Genomic DNA, 23,745 nt, shown 5'->3' on the forward strand with positions numbered 1-23,745 from the left:
GGGACTGAGTGGAAGGAGGTGGGAATGGGGGCGGAGATTGGAAGGGGAAGGAAGGGGAGAGGCGGGAACTTAGAAAGGCGGGAGTTCAGGGTGGGGCTGAGGAGGTGATATCATTATACGTAATAGAACTGAAACTTCTTGAGTACTCGGGCCGTTCCGCCGCTGTTTTCTGTCCTTGTTGCTGAGGTTTGTTTTTTGCCTATGTAGCAGCCCCCACAAAGAAAGGCAGGGTGCCAAAGCGGGGGATAAAGTCCTGGACGTGGATCAGAAGTCCTGGATTCAAATCCCTTCTCTGATCCTTAGTGCTGTGTACCCTGGCAGTGTACATCAAGCCGACAAGTAATTCGATGAATAAGTGTTTACTATTCATCAGGCACTGCAATAAGCACTAGGAGAACGAAGAAAGCCAACGTGCACTCTCTGCTCTCGAAGCTCAGGCTAGGGGCGGGACAATATGCAACCAGCCCAGGACATACAAGCTAGAGGCTGGATACATGGGGAGAAGGTCAGCGAAGGCATCAGCATTGCATGGAATAGGGAGTTCTAATGTATACTACGTAAAATATTTGGGAAAATAGGAGAAGGAGGAGTGCTACCAAATTCCTTTTGTGACACACGTGTGGTGCGGCTTCCTGAACCAGGAAGGAGCAAAACAGAAAGTTACAGACCAATTTCTCTAATGAATATTGATGCAAAAATCACAAATAAAATATTAGCAAAGGAGTTCTTCTTGTAGAAGGTGGGATTTTTAACTGGGACTTGAAAGAAGCCAGGGAAGCCTGTGGAGATGGGGGACAATGAAGCCGCACTGGAAGGGAGAGATCGAGCGTCTCGTTCTAGAAGCAAAGTGGCTGAAGTCACCGGATCCGGAGTGTGTAGGGGTGAATACAATTTAGGAAGAGTGGAAAAAATGGAGGAAGGGCGGGCCATGAAGGGTTTCGAACATCAGAGGCAGCTAGGTGGCCTAATGGATAGAGCACTGGACCTGGATTCTGGGAGACCTGAATTCAAATATGGCCTCAGTTACTTATTAGCTGTGTGACCCTGGGCAAGTCACTTAACTCTGCCTCAGTTTCCTCATCTGTAAAATAGGGACAATAATAGTACCTACCTCAGGGTTGTTGTAAGGATGGAATAAAAAAATACTAGTAAAGTGCTTGGCACACAGTTTATGCAACATATGTATAGATATACACATGTATATGTACATATATATACATACACACATACTAAGTAAATATTAGTTATTATTAGCTTTTGTTAAGACTTGTTTAACTAGAGCGCTTGACAGTCAGCAGCCATCTATGAATGTGTTAGGCCCTGGGCCAAACATTGATACAAAGGGGAGATCATTCCTTATCTGGAGGACTAGAATTGGGCTTGGGAACTCCTGGATTCCATCAATCAGTAAACGTTTATTAATTGCTTACTATGTGCCACACACTAAGTACTGGGAATACAAAAAGAGGTAAAAGTTAGGAAATTTACAATGTAAAGAGAAAACATGTCAACATATATACACAGCTAGCTATATACAGGACAAATAGGAAAAACAGGGAAGACAGTGCAATTAAAAGGGGTGAAGAAGCCTTCCTATAAAGGATGGGCTTTAAGTTGGGTCTTGAAGGAAGCCAAGGAGGTCAGGAGTCAAAGATGAGGAGGAAGTTCTAGACTTGGGAGGTGTGTTCTGGGAATAGCCAAAAGGCCACTGTCACTGGGATCAAAAAGTATGTATTAGGGAATAAAGCATGAAACGACTGGAAAATCAGGAAGGGGGCTAGGTTAAAAAGGGGTTTGAGTTCCATACTGAGAATTTTCATTTCTTATTTGCTCTGGAGACAACAGGAAGCCCTTGGAGTTAATTATTGAGTGGGATGATTTGACAAGACTAGTTACACATTTTATTTTTATTTATCTATTTATTTTTTGAAGTTATAAGAGTTACTCAGCTAGTAAGTGTCAGAGGTAAAATTTGAACCAAGTTATTCCCAACTCCTACTTTAGAATTCTAGCTAAATAATCTGCCCATTGTCATATTGTAAATCACATTCTTGTCTATGATAAAGGGGCTGAACTAAACAACTCTAAAGTCCCTTCCAGCTTTTAATCTATGTTCTTTTGCTCTATAAACTTTCCTGAGTTTCAGTTTTGTCATTGGTAGAATGGATATAATACTACTTCACAGTACTGCTATGAGGATCAAATGAAATAATTGAAGTAAAGTGAATCAAAGAACTTAAACCATTTATATAAATGTCAGTTGTAATTAATAAAAATCATCTGTGTTCTGCCTAAGAGCAGACTTTCAAGAAGTACAGGAAAATTAAAAAAAAAACATATTTTATAGAAGGAGACAGGTTGAATTATTTAAGAAATTTAGGTACACTGTATTGATTCAAATATGAGCTACATGGTCTCAAATTTAGCATGTTTAAGACTTGTGTGTGACATATGTTTAACATATATTGGATTACTTGCTTTCTAGGGGAAGGGAGGGAGAAAAATTCAGAACACAAGGTTTTGCAAGGGTGAATATTAAAAACTATCTTTGCGTATATTTTGCAAATAAAAACCTATTTTTTTAAAAAAAAAACTTGTATGTAACCTATAATCTATCTCATGGTTCCAGACGTTTAAAATTCACAAATCTCAGTAACAATGTCTTTTAAAATCTTTTCCTGCATTTAATTCTATGAATTATGAAGGTTGGAATTAGTAGGAATATCTTCCTCACTGTCCCACACACCCTCTGGAAGAGACTATGTGGGGATGCTTTCCCAGATGGTTTTGTAAGAAAATGGAGATTCTTTCTGTCTATGTACTACTAGTAACAGTCTGTATCCCTGCCCTTTAGAAGTACAGCTTTCACCTCAAAAGTCATCAGTTCTCTCAATCTCTATTAGTCCTTGAGGCTGAAGAGGACCCTAGGAGTCCATTTCCCTAAACAAAATGAAATTTATCCCATGTGAGAGTCTATTCTCCAAGATAACTAAATAGTTCAATAGATAATATGCTGGACTCAGAGTTAGGTAGATATAACTTCATATCTTAATATTTACTAGCTGTGTAACTCTGGACAAGTCCCTTTAATCCCTGTGAAACAGGGATGATAAAATCACTTATTACCTCAAAGTACTGTTTTAAGGATTAAATGAGAAAGGCTATCTAAATCCTAGCTATCATCATCACCACCATTACCACCATCCCCACCACCACCATTATCATCATCCATCATCAACATCATCATCATCATCATTATTTTCTGGTTAAATGAGCTAAGATGAGAGAGCTGTCTATAGATGATAATTCCTTGGGACTCATTGTATCTTACAGAAAAATAGAGAGAAGAAAGTTGGGCTTGATTGATTCCCTGGAGGCACTAGATTTCCAAAATTGGACTGGGATCAGGAAATGGTCTAGAAGTAGAAAGACAAAAGAAAGACAAGTGAAGCAGGGCAGAGAATAATCCGTCTGTGTCAGTCTTACTTTGAAAAACCTGTTTATGTTCTCCCAGCAGGGAAAGTACGTGAGAGTAATTCCTCTTTGCATCTAAAACTGGGGAAAAATAATTACTTTTCACACATAACTATGTGGTTTTTTCCTTTCAAAGAGATTTTAAAGATACAACCTATATATTGGTCCATAGTCAGACCAACATAGGAAAGACAATAGGTCAATAAATATATCTTGGGTGCTGCCTACTATGCTAGAGAGTGATCTGCAAAATCACATAGCCTACCCCTATTTCCAAACTCTGACCCATTAGATCACATGTTCAGAAATTTAAAGCTGGGAAGGACCTCAGAAGTAATTCGATTTAATTGCCTCATTTTATAAATAAGTAAAATGAGTTATATGAGAAATAACTTGCCTATGATCACAGCAGCAGTAACGAGCAGAGCTGGGATTGTGAACCTTGGGTCTCTGATGCCAGATCCAGCATCCTTTCTCCCTTGCCACATTGCCCCTCCCTCTGTCTGTCAGATTCTTTTATGTTGCCAACTGGGCACGGTGGGAAAGGATGCTTAAGTTTGTGATGAAAGGATTTAGGTTCTAGTTTTGCCTCTGCCACAACCACCTGTGGAACCTAGGGAAATAATTTTACCTCTTGGTGCTTGAGATTTCCCTTTAAAACCAAGGATGGCAGCTAGATGACACAGTGGATAAAGTGCCAGACCTCTGGACCCAGGAAGAATCATCTTCCCGAGTAAAAATTTAATTTCAGACACTTACTAGTTGTGTGACCTTGAGTCATTTGACTCTGCCTCCATTTCCTTCATTTGTAAAATGAGAAGGAAATGGCAAACTGCTCCCAAAAGGGGTCACAAAAGAGTTGGACAAGACTTTCAAAAACAATAACAACCAAAAACAACAACAATTTTTTAAACATATTTTCATGTTAAAAAGAAAAATCAGACTAAAAGAGAAAAAAAAACAGAAAGAAAGAAGCAAACAACAACAAAACCTATTAAAAACCCTCATTATGATTCTTCAGATTTGGAAATACTGGTTAACAAATCACATCCCTTAATCATTAAAGCCTAAAAAATGATCAGTAACTTGAAAGTGATAAGACTGGTTGGTTCATGGGTTCAGGCTCATTACTTTGTAATTGCAATGCTAGCAATGCTACCAATTGCTTCCTAATCAAAGATTAAGTGGCAGCTGATATGTGATTTCAGAAAGAGCAAAACTTCCTTTGCCCCCAAAATGCTATTCCTTCTTGACTTGCTGATACCAGAAATTTTTTTCCACTACAGATAATGTCTTTGAATCAGAAACCCACAGTTTTAGAGTTTGAAAAGGGATTTAGAGATCCAGATTTTTCTTCTTCTCTCCGTTCCCTCTCCTTCCCAAGATGGCAAGCAATCTGGCATAGGTCAAATATGCGCCATTCTTTTAAACATATTTTCATATTTGTCATGTTATGAAAGAAAAATCAGAATAAAAGGGAAAAATATGAGAAATAAAGAGACAAACAAAAAAAGATGAAAAATACTAAGTTTCAATCCATATTCAGTCTTCATAGTTCTCTCTCTGGATGTAGATAGCATTTTCTCTCTCTAGTCTGTTGGAATTGTCTTGAATTCCCACATTGTTGAGAATAGTCAAGTCCATTACAATTGATTATCACATTATGAATCAACTACTTTTCTTTGTTCTATTCAAGACTGTTAATTCTGCTTCCATTCCCCTGACCCCCTTCAGTTCCAATTTCATTTAAAAAAGCCTTTTTGCTTCATTTCTTTCAATAGTTATTGAAGTCTTTGTGGGGACCTTTTTAAAAAATCCTCTGGATCTTTGCTTGAGTTTTTTTCAGGGTTACTTTCTTTTGCATTTACTACTTGCATTTCTCTTAATCCATAATATCTTTTCATTATATTTGGCAATCTTTTCTGCTTACTCATATTGGTTTCTACAATGGGATTTTGTGATAGGACCAGATTCTACTCCTTCCTGTAAACTTGGATGGGTAGACCCTGTTTGGCAAGTTGCTAGTATGTTAGCTTACAATTTCTTTAAAGGCTCTAGGTGCCAGAAGTGAAATTATTGCAGTTCTGGATCAGCTAGCTAGGGCTTTGTTAGAAACTCTGGCTTCTGGATTCATCTCCTAGTGGTCCAATTTGGATTTTAGGTTTGCCCCTTTTCAATTTCCTTCTTTTTGCAAAGTCCCAAACTGAGAATTAACGCATCCTTTGCTGTGGCCCTGGTGGGTCCCTGTCATAGATTGCTTTTTTTTTTTTTTTTACAAACTTCCAATAAGCATTTCTGCCACATTCTCTTTGTCAAACACACACACACACACATACACAGATCTTACTTAAAGTGTCATTATGATATGGAGGTAACCTTGGGTTTCCAACAGCTATGCCAGTGGACTATAAATCCTAGCAGATTTTACTAATCTGGGTAACCTTCTGAGCAGGGTCCTGATAATAGACTATGCTTAAACTAGCTTAGCTTCCTACAGAATAGTTTATCATTAGGAGAGTGGCCACAATGTGATGAATTTTTTCGCTAAGGAAATCCATGAAACAAAGAAAAATATAAAATGGTTTTGGAAGAGTGGTAGAAAAATAGGCAGAGAGTATTATAAATAATTTAGTTTTTAGGTGATCTATATACATTAACTTAATTGTTGATATTCTAAATGTGAGATCAATCTCTATATACTCATTTTAGTATTCCAATTAATCATCCTTCTATTGGAAGATTGGAATTATATCAATCTTGACATTCATGCTATCAGGGAAACCAGAAAACAGAAGTTGCAACTAATCAGTCATTCAGTAAATATTTATTAAGTTCCTACTCTGTTCCAGGCTCTGTAGTTTTAGTATTCCAATTAATCATCCTTCTATTGGAAGAATGGAATTATATCAATCTTGACATTCATGCTATCAGGGAAACCAGAAGACAGAAGTTACAACTAATCAGTCAATCAGTAAATATTTATTAAGTCCCTACTCTGTTCCAGGCTTTGTGCTAAGATCCAAGATACAAAGGAAGGCAAAGAACAGTCCCTGCTCTCCAATATCTAAAAGAGATAGACAACATGCAAAAAACTCTTTGAACAAGCTCTATTTGGGATAGCTCACAGTTTCTCCTGGGAGAGATAAGTTAAAGAAATGGAAGAATTATTTTTGATAATAAATTCAAAAGTAACAAGAGACATCATTTCATAGCACTTCCCTGATTGTCATGATGAGCTCTTGAAAACAAAAGAAAATTGTTTATGAACCAACTTAGGATCATGCATAGATCTAGAGATAAAAGGGCCCTTTGAAACTATCCAATCCAACTGCTTCATTTTAATGGATGAGAAAATCACAGATCAACAAAATTCTCATGCAGGTACTAAATACCAGAGCCAGTCTTTGAATGCATGTCTTTCATTTTAAAATCCAGCTCTCTTAACACTGCCCCTCACCAATCCCTTTTGTTGCAGACAATGAATATAGTGGAGAGTAATGAGTAATCAATAGAGTTCAGTAGAGAGTAATAAGTAATAATCAGAGTATAGTAGAGATTAATGAATAATAAGCTGAGTTTAGTATAGATTAATGAATAGTAATAGAGAAGTTCTTAAAGAATTTGATAAAGTTTTCTAAATTCAAGCTATTTCTATTTTATTTCATTTATCATTGTTTCTTCTAGCTGTGATAGCTAGAATAGCACCATTACTAGTCTTCCATTTTTCTTCTTCTTCCCCGGTCCTTTATTTAGAACTTTGATGGGCTAACTCCTAGGATGGTTATGCATAAATGCTCTCCCACTTTACCTTTGACTCCTGGCTGCATGTCCTGGCTAAAATGCCTCTTTCCACCAATCTCCTTTTAATTCTAATGTTTTCACTGTTGATTCCTTCCTATTAATTTTGTTTATAGATTGTACATAGTTGTTTGCATGTTTTCTCTCCTGTTGATTGCAACCTCTCTGAGCAGGTAATATATTTTGTCTTTCTTTGTATTCTCAGTGCTAAGTACAGTGCCTGGAACATTGTAGGCACTTAATAAATATTTACTGACAGACTGAATGATTGACTGAAATCAGTTTTAATTTACTTTAGTACTCAGTGACTTCAATAAAAAGGAGAGGAAGGATGGCAAAAATTGTGTTGGATAGTATGGTTCAAGATTAAGAAGCAAAAGAATATGAAAATTAAAGACTCCTCAGAAGCTTTATTACCACATGTCATGAATACATTTTTTCAAGAAGAGCTTAGAGAGGTGGATATTGTAAATGCTGAATGAAATAATAAAAAATAGCTATATTTTAAAGAATAGGAAATGATTTATTATTGACATGAAAGTCATACACAAGTCATTTATATAATTAGACCATTAACTTCTTAGAACAATGCTTAAAATCAATATCAAAGTAGAAGAAAGAGTAAAAATGTGATATGATACAAACATGAATAAAAATGAGATACAATTTATATAAACAAACTATTGGTAGTGAAAAGTGGAAAATTAATTTAGAAAACACATATATTATATAGACCATGATATAGATTATAATCCTTTTCTCATAAAGTATGATCTTTCATTTATCATTTACCATAATGAGGAGTCTGGAAGAACTTAATTATTTTCTGTGATCTCTTTGTCCAAAAGGGAGATATGGTAGTTAAGGCTAACACTGATTTAGAATACAACTATGCTTTTAAAAACTTCTGGAGGATGATGGTAGAAGGTTAAGAACAATATCACCACATGAAACAATGAGAAGTAGAGTTCAGAAAAATCTTAATGGAAAACTTAGCAATAGTCTATAGAAAGATTATCTTGTGTGTGTTTAACTGAAGGAAAATGGAAAATATCTATCTAAATTTCTAGAACAAGTTTTTTTTTTTCCCATTAATGACAGCATAGCCACTGCAATTGAATTTTAATATCATTAGTCCCTAATGTGTTATTAAAGAAAACAGGAATGGCTCTTAAAAAAACAAAGATGAAAAGAGTATCTGGATTAGACCAGTTATCCATAGAATGGGTCCATGCTAGAGGGGACACAATTTAGAAGTTGTTAGGATATCAATATTCTCAACCTGTCTTAATGTGAAGAATATACAAAATACTTGAGGGAGGATTTTATCACGACTAAAAAAAAAGGCAACTGAAAGAATAACAATAGCTTCTGACCATATGACTATTTTTCCATTTCTATAAAATCTGAGAAAAATCTTCCCACACAGTGAGGGCATTTATGATGAAGTTTCTTTCTGATGACTCAGTCAGTTTTTGCCTTCAAAAGGAGTTAACAATCAGGTAGAGAAGGAGAGGAGGGAATTGTACTGGGCCTGTGATACTGTTGGTATAGGAAACAAGTCAGTTATTAGCTTATCTGTACCTAGGACCAGGGCAAGTCACTTAATCCTGATTGCTTCAGTTTCCTCATCTGTAAAATATCTTAGTGAAGGAAAAGGCAAAACATTCGATTATCTGTGCTAAGAAAATCCTAAATAGGGTCACAAAAAAATTCGACAGCACTGAAAAACAAAATCAGGGACTACTGACTTTACTAGGGGGTCAGGCTCCTCTCTCTTTAGCTCTGACTCTATCTTTGAGGCCTTTTACTGGCTCTATCTCTTATACATGGATTATGTTTAAAATTTCCTCCCAAAATAGGGGTAACAGCATCCCCTCTCATAAAGGTACTCAATATACATACAGATATAGAATAAATTTTATTTCATTACCCACTAGAAAAATGTTTAAAGATATAAAGAACTCAGAGATTTTCATGAACAAATACAAAAAATGTCAAATATCTTAAAAATGATCTTTTAGACTCAATTTAGTTTCCCCAATCAATCAAAAATTCATTGAAATGAATTTTCAATTCAATTGAAATCAATTAATTCAATTGAATCAATTAATTCAAACAATAGGAATTTATTAAATACCTCTTATGAGCTAGGCTCTGTATTAGGCATTGGGGAAACTAATACAATGAATGGCAGTAAAGACTGTATATCCTCTGTAGGAATTATCCTTAGTCCCTGAGGACAAAGCTTAAACTATGGGTTGTGACCTCATATGGAATCACATAACTGAATATGGGGATCATGAAAAATTTGGCAAAAGTAGGTTTCTGGATTTTAGCTTATTAATTCAAAATCTAACACGTAATGAATCTGAGCAGTTTCTGGCAACTCTTGCTTGTGTTGCCTTATTCGGTGTCACTGCAGCCTTGGTTCTGAACACATAACATGCACACTTTGCACTGTTCATGTGTGAATGCTGCCAGAAACACATGAGCTCAGATTTGACACAGGGTTGTGTAAAATTACTTCATGAAAAAGGACCGTGAATTCAAAAAGTGCTTGTTTTTGTTCAGTTGTTTTTTAGTCAAGTGGGACTCCATTTGGGATTTTCTTGATAGTGAGTAATATTTCCTTCTTCAGCCCATTTTATAGATGAGGAAACGGAGGCAAACAGAGTTAAATGACTCATCCAGTATCACCCAGCTAGTAAATGTGGAAGGCCAGATCCTCATAAAGTTAAGTCTTCTGACTCCAGGCCCAGCACTTTATCCCTTTACTACCTAGTTGATAAAAGGAGTTTAATGGTTACTTGCAAACTGTCTCCTAAATTAAAATAAAAAAATAATAAATGATAAATTACAATATATTTAAAAACTTATAATTAAGAACAAACCAAATAAATAATTAATAAGAAGGCAATAAAATAAAATAAAAGCCGCATTCTTTGACTACATGCTAAATCATGGGAACTATTGTAAGGGTCTTTTAGTTTGGCTAACTGTTCATGGTCTGTAAGCCTTAGATAAGCTCCAGATATCTGCAATAACAGCTGCAAAACACCAGATAAGGCTCATAATTTTGAGATGATATGAATATATTAATGAACTAAGACCAAGGTGGCATGAATAAAAATTAGTTTGTGCTTTAACAAAATCCTATACAAATAAGGAACCAAACTTATGCTTCCCAAGTACTCTCCCATTCCTAAGGATCCATGCTGTGCGAGTGCTCCTGACTCCAATAATTACATAAGTTACTTTCTGTGTCTTTCCCTTTCCTCCTTACCTTCCCTATACTGCCTGTCTTCCTCTACAATCCCATCCTCATGATGTCTGCCTCTGAATCTTCTCCCCTCCCCCTCCCATTTGTCTCTGTATATAATGTACTTTTTACCTTATTACTTCCTGAGCCTTATTAAAGTGGGATTAATGCCTTACTCCCCACTTGTAGCCATTGTGATCTTTTCAAGTAAGTGTAAAAGAACCTGGCATTCCTGCCCCTTATTCAACCCAGAGGGACCCCTTTGTGATCCCAGTCCCTTATTCCAAAAATTAATTAGCAATTCAACATCCATTTCTATAGTACTTGTACACACATGTGCATATACCTGGATCTAAGTACTAAATAAATGTGAATTATCTTTTTTAGAGATTGGGAGAATCAAGGAGAGCCAATAAAAAAGATAGAATATTACAGTTCAAGGGGGACCCCAAAAATGTTGGAGCTCCAGACCAGTGCCATGAGCTATCTCAAAAGAATTTCCAGGCTTAAAACTATCTCCAAGTCAAGAAGCAAATTTTATTATAATTGTAATGCCAATTAAACTGGACTAAATTCTAAAAGAAGTTAGCAAAAAACTAGGAGTAGGAAGGTAAATTTATAGGGAAAAATGAGAGGGACTAGGTACTTCATGTCAGTGATACATTAATTGTATGGTTATGGTTTGAGAAGGGATCTGGTTTTGATCTTTTGTGCAGGTACAATACCTATAGTTCACTGGACAGAGTTCATGGGGGAACCTTCTGGAGGTGAGTTTTCAGGATTGAAACATTACTAGGTCAAGTGAGGTATCTAGTTTTGTTCTACACTTGCCTTAACTTTAAGCACCTCATTATTGTTGCTCATTAGTCTTAGAAAATGCATTATCACAGACCAACAGGCTCTTATCTGACAGCCGTTAATATTTGTGACCTCAGCATCCGGATCAGATAGAAATATATTGTTTTAAACTAGATAACTTCCCCAGACGAACTTGGGGGTTATTCTACATCCTCCTTAAGAGTTGCACCACATCCAGAGTAGCATTTAGTGAGAGAAAAGAAATGGAGTATGGGAAGATAAAGGGGAAGTTTTGGGAAGGAGAGGGTGATTAATAAGGTTAAGTGTAGCAGATACAGAAGAAGAAGGGATAGGAAGAGTCTATTAGAAAAGACCTAGGGAGTCAGATAGTTCAGTAGATCAAGAGCAGAGTTAAGAGTTAGGAAGATGTGAATTCACCATCATTTCTCTTACAAGTCGCTTCCTCATCTAGAGAGAGGGGGGAGAATTGGGCTTAATGAACTCTAATGAACCTGACAATTCTAAATCTGTTTTGATTGGTAGGACATCATTGATGGCCTTTGAAGGAATTGTCTCCATAGCATGATGGGAGCAATTCATCTTACAAGTGGTTAATGTATGAATGGGTAACTAAAGGAATTAGAGGAGGCGTATACTCTTATGAAGGCTAGTGAGCAATGGGAGGAGATTGAAGAAAGATTTCATTGTTTGAGAAATGACTTTATTAGAACAAGGGAGACCTGTGCATGTATATAGTCCAACAACAGGGACTTGTCCAAAATCACATGGGCCAAGGAGTAGAGACAGTGCTAGGGCACAAATGCAGATCTCCTGAATCCCATTCCATGCCCTCCTAGGACAGAAAGAAAGAAGAAACTGATGATGAAAAATACTGTAGTCATCGGTGTTCATAGAGTATGGGTGGAACATATTGACTCATAGCATCTATGCTCTATTCATGTCTACAACACTAGGCAAATTCCTCTGAAAACAATGCTTTAGTATAAGAAGTAAAATTCAAATTTACTATTAACAATAGAACATTGTGTTCTCCTTGTTCATCAATATGTGCTTATTCGTTTTTTGTATTTTATATCTTTTTCTGGGGCATCTTTTACTAATCCCTATAATTTACAATGACTATCTTTGTAAAAGTCCCCATTTTGGGAAATCCCTCACTTTTTGAGGAGACTGTAAGGCTCCTAAGTCATGAGTAACTTTGGGATAGCAGCTATGAATCAAGGACATAGAGAGAAGCTTAGCATCAAACCCCTTTTTAGAATCAGTCCCCTATTAGAATGAATTTGATTCCATTTGATCTATTTGATTCCAGAGTCAAAGAAAAAAATGGGATAGAATCCAAACATTTTTGTATATACTTTTGGGTAAACATATCTCTTTTGGAAGAAAGGAAGCTTCTTGAAAGCAGAGATTTTTTTTTTTTCAGTTTTTGTCTTTGTACACCCAGCAATTGGGAAAGTGCTTGGAATATAACAGATGCTAAATAAATGCTTGCTGATTTAATTGATCAACTTTACTTTGTGAATTAGCAAATATATATGGTAATTTGGTTGAATAAAGTAGTGGAAATATTTAATAATCTTTCATTTGGTTTTTTAAAAAATTTAGTTTGAAAACATTTTCTTTGGCCCACAAAATTTGAGTTGGGTTGTTGCCATATTTACTACCACTACACCTTTTCTCCCAACCATCTCCCTCACCATTATGCCCTTTCAATATCCAAGTTATTATGTGAACTAACACAATTTTTTCTGTTGCTCAGAAAATATTAAATGATGTTTATAATGATGATTATATTCCAATGTCATCTCTGAAACAGGTAGACTTGATCTTGACAACTTTTGTGAGAGTTAAGAATTCCTTTGAAAAAAGGGACAAGTACTATGTGGCTTTGGATTGCACCAGAAAATGCTACTGCTTATGTAACTGATGGGAAGAGACTTATTTTAGGAAACCTAAATTGTTTGTGTATCCTGGCTTCAGAAAAATGACTGTTCTCTTGATTGGTCCTGCAAGGAGAAAAACAGAACTTTGACTAAGGGATAAGCAAAAAAAAAAAAAAAAGTAACACATACACTCTTTCAGCAGTGAAAGGAGGGAGGGAATATGTTTATGTTTTTCTATATCACCTACTATATTCCAGGCTCTGTGGCTATTTACAAATATCATCTCATTTGATCCTAACAACTCTATGAGGTTTCCTTATAGTTAAGGAAGCTGAGGCGAAGAGAATTAAGTGATTTGCCTAGAGTCACATAGCTAGGAGGGTCTGAGGCTGAATTTGAATTCAGGTTTTCCTGAATTTCAGGCCTAATGCTGAATTCACAGGATCACCTAACTCCAGTCATGAAGTAAGCACCTTTTTTTTTTTTTTTTTGTCCATACCTTTGATTTTATTGAGGGAAACTCCTTCCATTAATGAAGAAGAACTTATAGTCTTGGACAGTGACTCCAAGCTGAGGAGGGGGAATAATAAGAATCTAAGTGACTTATTCATAGCAGAGGGAAAACTTGAACCCAGGCCTTCCTGTCTCCAAGATGTATCCCCTACTGCCTCTGTGGAAAGAATAACTAAAATAGAAAGTGACCATATTTTGGTATATATATAGTTAGAGTAAGTAATTGCCCAAGTAATCAGCTAAATTTGTTCTGCACCTGTGTCAACTTTAAGTACCTCATTATTGTTGTTCATTAGTAATATTAGTGATGTTGTTGATTAGTTATTGATTTGTTATCATTAATCAATAGATTGTTATCTGACAGGCAGCAATATAGCCTCCTGGATAGCCATAGCATCCTGGTCATATAGGGTAAACTGGGGCAGGATAGCCGATGGGAAGAAATATATCATTTCCAATTCGTCACTCCCAAGGCCAGGAGACCTTAGGATTATTGGGACATCTCCCCTAGAAGCTGCACCACATCGGCCTTAGGAAATTTCCATTTTACTGGTATAGAAGGACTGTGTCAATGGCAGGACTTAAATTTAAGTGTTTTTGATCCCAAGGCCATCCCTCTAACCATCTGCCGCATTATCTATAATGGATGTTTCACAATTTTTTATTTTAAAGTTGATTAGAGTTGAAAAGAATTAAATGAACTTATTGAATCATTTTAAAATTATGTTCTTGGGGCAGGTAGGTGGTGCAGTGGATAGAGCACTAGCTCTGGAGTCAGGAGGACCTGAGTTTAAATCCACACTTACTAGCTGTGTGAATATGGACAAGTCATTTAAAGACAACCAGTTGCCTTAAAAAAAAACAAAAAAAAACCAAACATATTCTTGATGGGGTGATGGTGATGATAGTAGGTATTAAATCTCCTGTGTATATTATTACTCAACATTTCTCAGAAACACAGGTCTTAGTAAAATATTAACAACAAACATGAATAATTTTTAATTATTTATTTTTAATATTTAATTTATTATTATTTTATTTTATTCTATTATTTATATTTATTTATAATTTATAATATATTTATATTTATTATATATTTAAACATATTATTATTAATTCAATATTTAAATATTTAATTATTAATAATGTGAAAAAGAAATATTGATTTAATAATAAAAATCCATATTTTTAATGTTTTTTGGATTTTCAAAACTATCTACCTTTTGGTGTTAATTAGAGTCAAGTGATTTGCCCAGGGACTCGCCACTAGTAAGTGTCTGATGCTATTTTCAAACTTAGATCTTCTTATCGATTTCCATATCTAGCTGCCTCTAAACTACACATTTTTAAAGTAGTGTATTTTGGATTAGAGTTACAAACCTCACTTTGATCTCACTTTGAGGAACTCCATTCCATGGAGGTAGCACAGGTATTGTTTTTATTGTTCTGTCTTTGTGACTTCATTGATGTAGGGTATTCCTGGATGAGGAAATTCTCTCCACTTGTGCAGAACAATAATTTCTCTGAAATTTATAGTCTTTTAAAAACTTTCAAAATAGCTTTTAATTTTTTCCCCAAATACATGCAAAGATAGATTTCAACATTCCCCTTTGCAAAATCTCTGTTCCAAAGTTTTTTCCTTCCTTTCCTCCTTCCCCTAGACAGCAAGCAATCCAATATAAATTAAATATGTGCAATTCTTTTAAACGTATTTTCATATTTGACATGATGTGCAAGAAAAATCAGATCAAAAAAAAAAAAAGAACAAGAGAAAAAAAGAACCATGCAAACAAACAACAATTACAACAAAGCAGAAAATATTATGTTTTGATCTGTATTCACTCTTCATAGTTCTCTTTCTGGATGTGAATGGCTCTTTCCATCACTTCTGTTGGAATTGCCTTAAATTATCTCATTGTACAACTTATAGTCTTACAGAGTTGCTTGGGGCTCTGAGAGACTAATTTATTTGCTGAAGACCACCAAACAATTAGGTGTCTTAGGCATAACTTAAATTAGGTTTCCATGTTTGGCTCTCTATCTATTATGGCATGAAGTCTCTCAAAATAAACATTTTATATTTATCGTCATTTTGCAAATGAGGAAATTAAGGATTTGAAAATTTAAGGGACTTTTTCATGACCACACTGCTGGTAAATATCTGAGATAGGATTTGAACTCAGTTCTCTTGAGTAAGAGTCCAGGGGCTGCTATTTTATGAACTTGGTCATGCTGCCTCATTTATACATATCAGAAAGCCACGATAATTAGGACTGAGAGACCCATCAGAGACATATTTCAGGATAAAATTTTAGAGGAACTAGGAAGGAAATATTTGAGCTATTAATCAAAACCATCCGGAAAACTCATGACCAGATGGATTAAAAATCATGCCATGGGTCCCATTGGACAGTGCAAAAACAAACATCTGTGCCTGATGCAGCTTCCTTCAAGTAGGTGGCTGGCACCTCAGTGTTAGAAGCTCACTTTAGAAGGGGCAGAGGGAGAGAGAGGTCAAAATGAAGATGCTACTGGCCCTGCTCCTCTTTTTGTTCACCCTGACCATCTTTTCAGGTATGAGATCAATTTATGAAAAATCACAGTATTTGTTTCTAAGATGGGAATAGTGTCTTTGTTATTCTGGTTTCAAAGTAGCATTTTGCAAAGATAAAGCCAATATTTGGTACTCTTTCATAACATCTTTCTAGAATCCCTTGTAATACCATTGGAAATAGAATAAGCTGCTTTATTTTTAAATTAATATTGTGAGTTAATTATTTGAAAAAAAATTGATAAATGTTGCTTTATTAGACAGATCTCTTTTATGTGGGAATATTTAAATTGCCCATAGTTTTCTCATTCTTGGAAACATCTCCCAAGAAAAATGAAATAACTTTTTTAGTCTTGAGCACTAGCTTAGAGTTGATGCATAAAGTATTATTTTTAAATTTTTAAGAAATGATATCTAAGCCATCAGAAAAATTAAACATGACATAGAAAAATGTTGTATATTTTTAAAAAATGCAAACTTTCCAAATTAACAGATATTTTTAATAGAATGAACTACTTACAATATAGAAGGAAGATATTTTACATTATTTTTTTCAGGTGAGCTGATCTCCTTTATTGTCATCACAAATATATTTAAAAATATTCAAAATTCCATTCCAAACCTCCTGGAATGCACTGTCTCTTGGGATGGGGCCCTCAAAGAAAGAACACTCTTGTATGTTAACCCAAATCACACTTGCAAATATTTTGCTGTTTCATGGTGAGCTAAACAATCAACTTCTTGTTAACTTTAATACCTGCATCTCTCCCTCTGCTCCCTCATCCCCTTTAGATTCTTCCCCCATACTGACAGAAAAACAAGCTAAGCAACTCCTAAGAAGTCGGAGGCAAGATCGGCCCAGCAAACCTGGTTTTCCTGATGAGCCAATGCGGGTGAATGCTTTTTAAAATCAATTTTAAAGAAAATAAGGTCATTTTTAATCATAACTATTCAAGGTCTCCAATTGAAGAAAGATAATTTAAACATCAAATTGGGGCAATTCCTAAGCCAAATATTACAATTTTAAAACCAAGCATCTATTAAATCTTTATTATTATTATTTATCAATTTCTTACTGAGAGACAGAATTTGAGGGAGGGGCAAGAACACTGGACAAGTACTAAGGGACTATTTTTTCCTTTTTTTGTATTCTCAGTGCTTAGCACTATGTCTGGCCTATAGCAAGGACTATTTAATAAGTACTTGTTGATTATTACTGGGCTCAGTTCTCAGATAGTGGGCAGCATGCTGGACTTAGATCACAATGCCAAGATTCAAATCCTGCTCAAGATACCAGTTCCATGATAAGAGATAAATCATTTAATTTCTCTGGGACTCAGTTTCCATATCAATAAAATTGCAGTATTAATTTCTGTAGATCCCAGATTGTTATGAGTTTCAAATGAGATAATATTCATAAAATGTATTCAAAAAGATTCAAAAAATCTTAAAACACTATTTTCTTCTCTCCTTTTTTGTTTTTATTCTCATTCTCATTTCTACCTACCCAGCAGAACACCCAAAAAAGGGAAATTGTGACTCTCCATTTCATAATGCTTGCTTTTTTATTTATGAAATAAAGTCCATATTTCTTTCAAAATTGTCCTGCTTGTCTGGGCTTTCTTCTAAACTTCTTTCTGTATATTTCAAAAAAGAAAATGTTTCAATAGCCCCTCATTTTAGGCTTCAGTATTACTAAAATGTGGTCTTAAGTGTTCCTCATCAGGATATCCAAAATCCCATTAAAAATTGAGAGAACCCCATTCCTTTCAATACCAACTATCTTGTAACAAATAAGTCAAGTTAAGCAAAATGAATGCACACAATGACCATGTCCAAAAATGTATGTTTCTTTTTTTATCTTGAGTCTATCATTTCTCTCTTAGGAGGTGGGTAATATTTCATCACAGGTCCTCTGGAGGCAAAAGTTAGCCTTTGCATTGATTAAAGTTCTCAAGTCTTTCAAAGTTGTTGTTCTTAACATGGTTCATGTCTTTGTAGAAATTATTCTTTGCATTAGTTCATATTACAGAATATCCAATATTCTCTGAAATCATCTCTTTAAAAATTTTTTTAAGGTGTGATAATAGTCCATTACATTATATACACAATTTGTTTAGTCATTCCCTACTTGATAGATGACTCTCTAGATTCTAGTTCTTTAATTTTTTAAAAATCTATTCCTTAAGACTGACTTTGTTTTGCTTGTGGTTGTTGCCTTTCTGATACTTTCCTCTCTTTTAACATGCCCTACTTCCCTCATTCCCTTCCTCCATCCCAGCTTGCTTTTCTGACAAATTTGATGTATTTCTACACCAAATTCTGTGTGCATCCTTCCTTTTCTTTCTCCCCTCAAACCCTTAGAATAGAAGCAATACAGGGCCTTTGTTTTTCTTATTTAATTCTCACAGTTTGTGAAGATATTAAGGTTCTGAAAAGATACTTGTTTCTTTTTCCATTGTGAGAATGTTAACATCTCATACTGGTCTAGCCTCTTCCATTGCTGAAAAGAAGCCCAAATACACAGGAACTCTGAGGTCTTGAGCACTCTGTCCTAAGAGGAAAAAAATTTTTTTCCAGGTTTCTGTTGAATCTTGTGTTTGCATTTCAAAGTTTCTACTCAACTCTGATCTTTTCATTAGAAATACTTGGAAGTCCTTTACTCCATTAAAAATCAATTATTTCCCACTCCGTACAGGATTATACTCAACTTTGTAGGGGAAGTTATTCTTGGTTGTAAAGCAATATCTTTTTTCCTTCCAGAATACTGTATTCTAAGATTCCCTCTTATTTATAGCAGATACTTCCAAGTCTCATGATCTTGACTTGGCTTCTTGGTACTTGAATTGCTTCTTTTTGGATGCTCATAGTGTTTTTTCTTCACTATGGGAGCTCTGGTTTTTGGCTATGACATTCCTGGGACTTTTCCTTTTGGAATTTCCTCCCATCTTTTCTTTGTTCTCAGTTCTAATATATGAGGGCAATTTTCATTTCTGATTTCTGGAAATATAGTGTCCTGGCTTTGGTGAGTGGTTTGGTTAAATGATTCTTAAATTCTATTGCTTTCCAAGGTCTTTTTTTTCTTTTGATATCAGTTCTCTTATATTTTCTTCTATTTTTTCAATCTTTTGATTTAATTCTAATATTTCTTGTAGCATTATGAAGTCATTGGTTTCTGTTTGATGTATTATAGTTTTTAGGGATTCTGTTATTTGGGTAAGGTTTATCACTATATTTTCTAATCTATTTATTCTCTTTCCAATTCTTTCCTTTAGAGATGTTATTTTGTTTTTTAAAATTTTTTAAATTCCATTTCTTTTAGGAATCTTTGTAGTCCTTGTGGAAAATCCATTTTTTTTCCCTATGGGTCTCTGCTCACAACTTTTATGGAATTATTCTTGTCTTCTAAGGTGGAATTTTTTTAAATTTTATTTTATTTAATAATAACTTTGTATTGACAGAATCCATGCCAGGGTAATTTTTTTTTACAACATTATCCCTTGCACTCGTTTATGTTTCGATTTTTTCCCCTCCCTCCCTCCACCTCCACACCCCCCCCAGATGGCAAGCAGTCCTATAAATGTTAAATATGTTGCAGTATATCCTAGATACAATACAAATTTGCAGAACCGAACAGTTCTCCCGTTGCACAGGGAGAATTGGATTCAGAAGGTAAAAATAACTCGGGAAGAAAATCAAAAATGCAAATAGTTCACATTCGTTTCCCAGTGTTCCTTCTTTGGGTGTAGCTGTTTCTGTCCATCATTTATCCATTGAAACTCAGTTAGGTCTCTTTGTCATAGAAATCCACTTCCATCAGAATACATCCTCATACAGTATCGTTGTCGAAGTGTATAATGATCTCCTGGTTCTGCTCATCTCACTTAGCATCAGTCCATGTAGGTCTCTCCAAGCCTCTCTGTATTCATCCTGCTGGTCATTCCTTACAGAGCAATAATATTCCATAACATTCATATACCACAATTTACCCAGCCATTCTCCAACTGATGGGCATCCATTCATTTTCCAGTTTCTAGCCACTACAAACAGGGCTGCTACAAACATTTTGGCACATACAGGTCCCTTTCCCTTTTTTAGTATCTCTTTGGGGTATAAGCCCAATAGAAACACTGCTGGATCAAAGGGTATGCACATTTTGATAACTTTTGAGGCATAATTCCAGATTGCTCTCCAGAATGGTTGGGTTCGTTCACAACTCCATAAGGTGGAATTTTGGGTATCATCTGGATCTTTAGAGACCTCCATGGTTACTCAGGAAAGACTGCTTGGGACTTCAAAGTCTCTGAATATCTGGACATTCTCGGTTTGAGCACTGTTCTCCCTTAGGCACTGCTATGTTGCACTGGTTGCTTCAAGTCTATGTTATTAAATGTTAAACAACCACGTCTCCAAAAAAGCATGCATATGACATACTTTTAAATTTAATATATATTATAAATATTTCCTTAATCACTTAAATCTAGACTGCTAATAAAACAGTAAATAAAGCCCTTTTAAATTTTTATTTGAATAACATAATATTTTGTTTTTTCAAGTACATGTAGAGATAGCTTTCAACATTCATTTTGTAAAATTTTGAGTTCCAATTTTTTTCTCCCTTCCTCTTTTTCCTGTTCCCTCCCCAAGATAGCAGGAAATCTGATAGAGGTTATACATGTACAATTATCTTAAACGTATTTCCGTATTAGTCACTTTGTGAAAGAAAAATCAGAACAAAAGGTAAAAACCATGGGAAAGAAAAAGCAAACAACCAAAAAAAGGTGAAAATAATATGTTTTGATTCACATTCAGTTTCCATAGCTTTCCCTCTCTGATTGCAGATGGCATTTTTTATTCTAAGTCTATTGAGATTGTCTTAGATCAATATATTGCTGAAAAGAACTAAGTCTATCATAGTTGATCATCCCATAATTTTGTTATGTACAAGATTTTCCTGGTTCTCTTCTAATTCACTTAGTGTCAGTTCACCTATGTCTTTACGGGCTTTTTTTTGAAATCAGCCTGCTCATCAATTCATATAGAGCAATAATATTCCATTAGATTCAGATATCATAACTCATTCAGCTATTCTCTAACTGATGGGTATTCACTCATTTTCTAGTTCCTTACCACCATCAAAAGAGCTGTTACAAATATTTTTGCACATATGGGTCCTTTCCCCTCTTTTATGGTCTCTTTGGGATACAGCTCTAGCAGTGACACTGTTGGGGAAACACTGTTGGACACTGTTGCACAGTTTGATAGCTCTTTGGGCATAGTCCCAAATTGTTCTCCAGAATAGCTGGATCAGTTCATAACTCCACCAACAATGCATGTGTTCCAGTTTTTTCATATCTCCTTCAACATTGATCATTATCTTTTCCTGTCTTCTTAGCCAATCTCGTAAGTGTGAAGTATTAGCTCAGAGTTTTTGATCTGCATTTCTCTAATCAATAGAAATTTAGAGCATTTTTTTCATATGACAATAACTAACTTAAATTTCTTCATCTGAAAATTGTCTGTTCATATCTTTTGATCATTTATCAATTGGGGAATGACTTGTATTCTTATAAATTTGCTTTGGTTTTGTAAATATTTTAGAAATGAGGCTTTTATCAGAAACACTGGCTATTGTCAAAATGTCAAACCCTGATTTGTAACATTTGCTGACAATCAGCTTTCTGGAGCTGGTAAGAGCTGGCTCTGGAACACCCCGTCTGGTATTCCAAGTCCACTGCTTTTGTTGCCTCCAGACATGGAGACATGTGGGCTACACATTTTGGTGGACCAGTATTTTCCATGTTTGGAGACTGTTGGGTTATTTGCCTTTGCTGGTCCTGGTTTTGCCGATAGCACCTACTTCTCTTATTTGAAAATTTCTGGGTGGCTTTTTGTGCAGTTTTGAGGTGGAAACAATTTCTCTAAGTTTCTCATAGTGTTTCATGATCAGCTTGTTTTGGTGTGGGTTTCAGGTTCTTCCTGAAGTAGGTGTGGGGGAGCTGAACAATCTGTCGTCTTGGTTAAAAGCCTCTTAAAGAATTATGCTAATGTATTAGCTCCAACTCTGCTACTAATTAAGTGTGACCTTGGGCAAATGAACTCTATGTTCCTTATCTGCAAAATTAAGGGATTCAATTCAAAGAATTTTGTGATTTTTTTCCCCAGAGGTTTTGTTGGTATTGCATAACTGAAATATACTTCTATGACAATTGATTATTAATGGCATTTATAAGTAATCATTAAAACATATCTCTGAAACTTTGTCATTTACATCTTATATAATTCATTTCAACTTTCTGGTCTTAGTTTCCTCATCTATAAAATGAGGGACTTGGATTTGATGACTTTTAAGGTCCCTTCTAAGTATATGAGTTTATGAACTTAGGAGATCTTTTTTCTTTACCCCTATAAATCTATGATTTCCATTACCCCATTTATCAGAAATGTTTATAGTAGACAAAGAGGATTGGTGTGGGGCAGCCAGATGGCACAGTGGATAGAGCACTGGGCTTGGAGTCAGAAAGACCTGAGTTCAAATCTAACCTCAGATACTTACTAGCTGTGTGACCTTAGGTGAGTCACTTAACCCTGTTTGCCTCAGTTTCCTCATCTGTAAAACAAGCTGGAAAAGGAAATTGCAGACCATTTCAGTGTCTTTGATAAGAGAATCTTAAATGGGGTCACAAAGAGATGAATAAGACTGAAACAACTGAGGCACAAAAAGGCTTGAGTCAATAGGGAATAAAAAGACCCAACAGATGATAGGCTGCCAAATAATATAATTATTTAATGACACTCCTTTTTCCCCATCAACTTTCAGAGTATGTCCCTCAAATTCAAGATATACTGAATTCCCCCCCTCAAACTAATTCTCGAACCTCCACTTATATGTTCACCTTTGATGCTCAGATGGAGAAAATAATTATTTCAAAGCCACAAAATTCAATTTAGTGAAATGAAATTGTAAGAAAAATAGCAAAAAATTTCTCCTATACATCTGGGACATACACAACTCTTCCATATAAGATGCATAAGTGGACTTTAAACATATGGCTAGGACAACTTTGACTTTAAATGGTACAGGGCTTTTGATTTCTTCTAGTGATATCATCAGCATGATCTTGCAGACCCTGTGATCTCCTGCATTCTGCCCAATGCCCAATGTCAGCTGGATGTGTTTGTCTTTGCTGAGCTTTGATTGCTGCATCCAACTGAGCAGCTTCTATTTGGCCAAACAGCATCACAGAGGGGTTGACTGGAGGCAGGAAGGGAGCAGGATTGATAAGAGCAGCAGCAAGATGGCAGTGACCCTTCAGCATCAAAAGGGTGTGTTCCCCTTTTATGTGTGCCCTGGATTCATGTGTTCCCTATGTGTGTACCCCTTCATGTGTATTTCCTGCGTTGACTCTTCTTGCAAATGCTGTATGCATCTAAGGGAGAAT

At 35.5% G+C, this 23,745-nt stretch overlaps 1 protein-coding gene across 2 annotated transcripts in view; it reads left to right on the plus strand.

Moving 5' to 3' along the window:
- The window catches only part of C4H17orf67 (chromosome 4 C17orf67 homolog), a 52,364-nt gene that overhangs the window by 1,197 nt on the left and 27,422 nt on the right, over positions 1 to 23,745 (plus strand). The window contains exons 1-2 of one of the 2 annotated variants that reach the window (XM_051994243.1): positions 16,222 to 16,326; positions 17,096 to 17,196. In XM_051994243.1, the coding sequence (XP_051850203.1) occupies positions 16,272 to 16,326; positions 17,096 to 17,196 (156 nt within the window). In that variant the 5' untranslated portion in view covers positions 16,222 to 16,271. Of the gene's footprint in view, positions 1 to 16,221; positions 16,327 to 17,095; positions 17,444 to 23,745 lie in introns of those variants that run through there. The other variant, XR_007953250.1, reaches the window with a different exon arrangement.

The sequence above is a fragment of the Antechinus flavipes genome, chromosome 4 (assembly GCF_016432865.1).
Source record: "Antechinus flavipes isolate AdamAnt ecotype Samford, QLD, Australia chromosome 4, AdamAnt_v2, whole genome shotgun sequence".
NCBI lineage: Eukaryota > Metazoa > Chordata > Mammalia > Dasyuromorphia > Dasyuridae > Antechinus > Antechinus flavipes.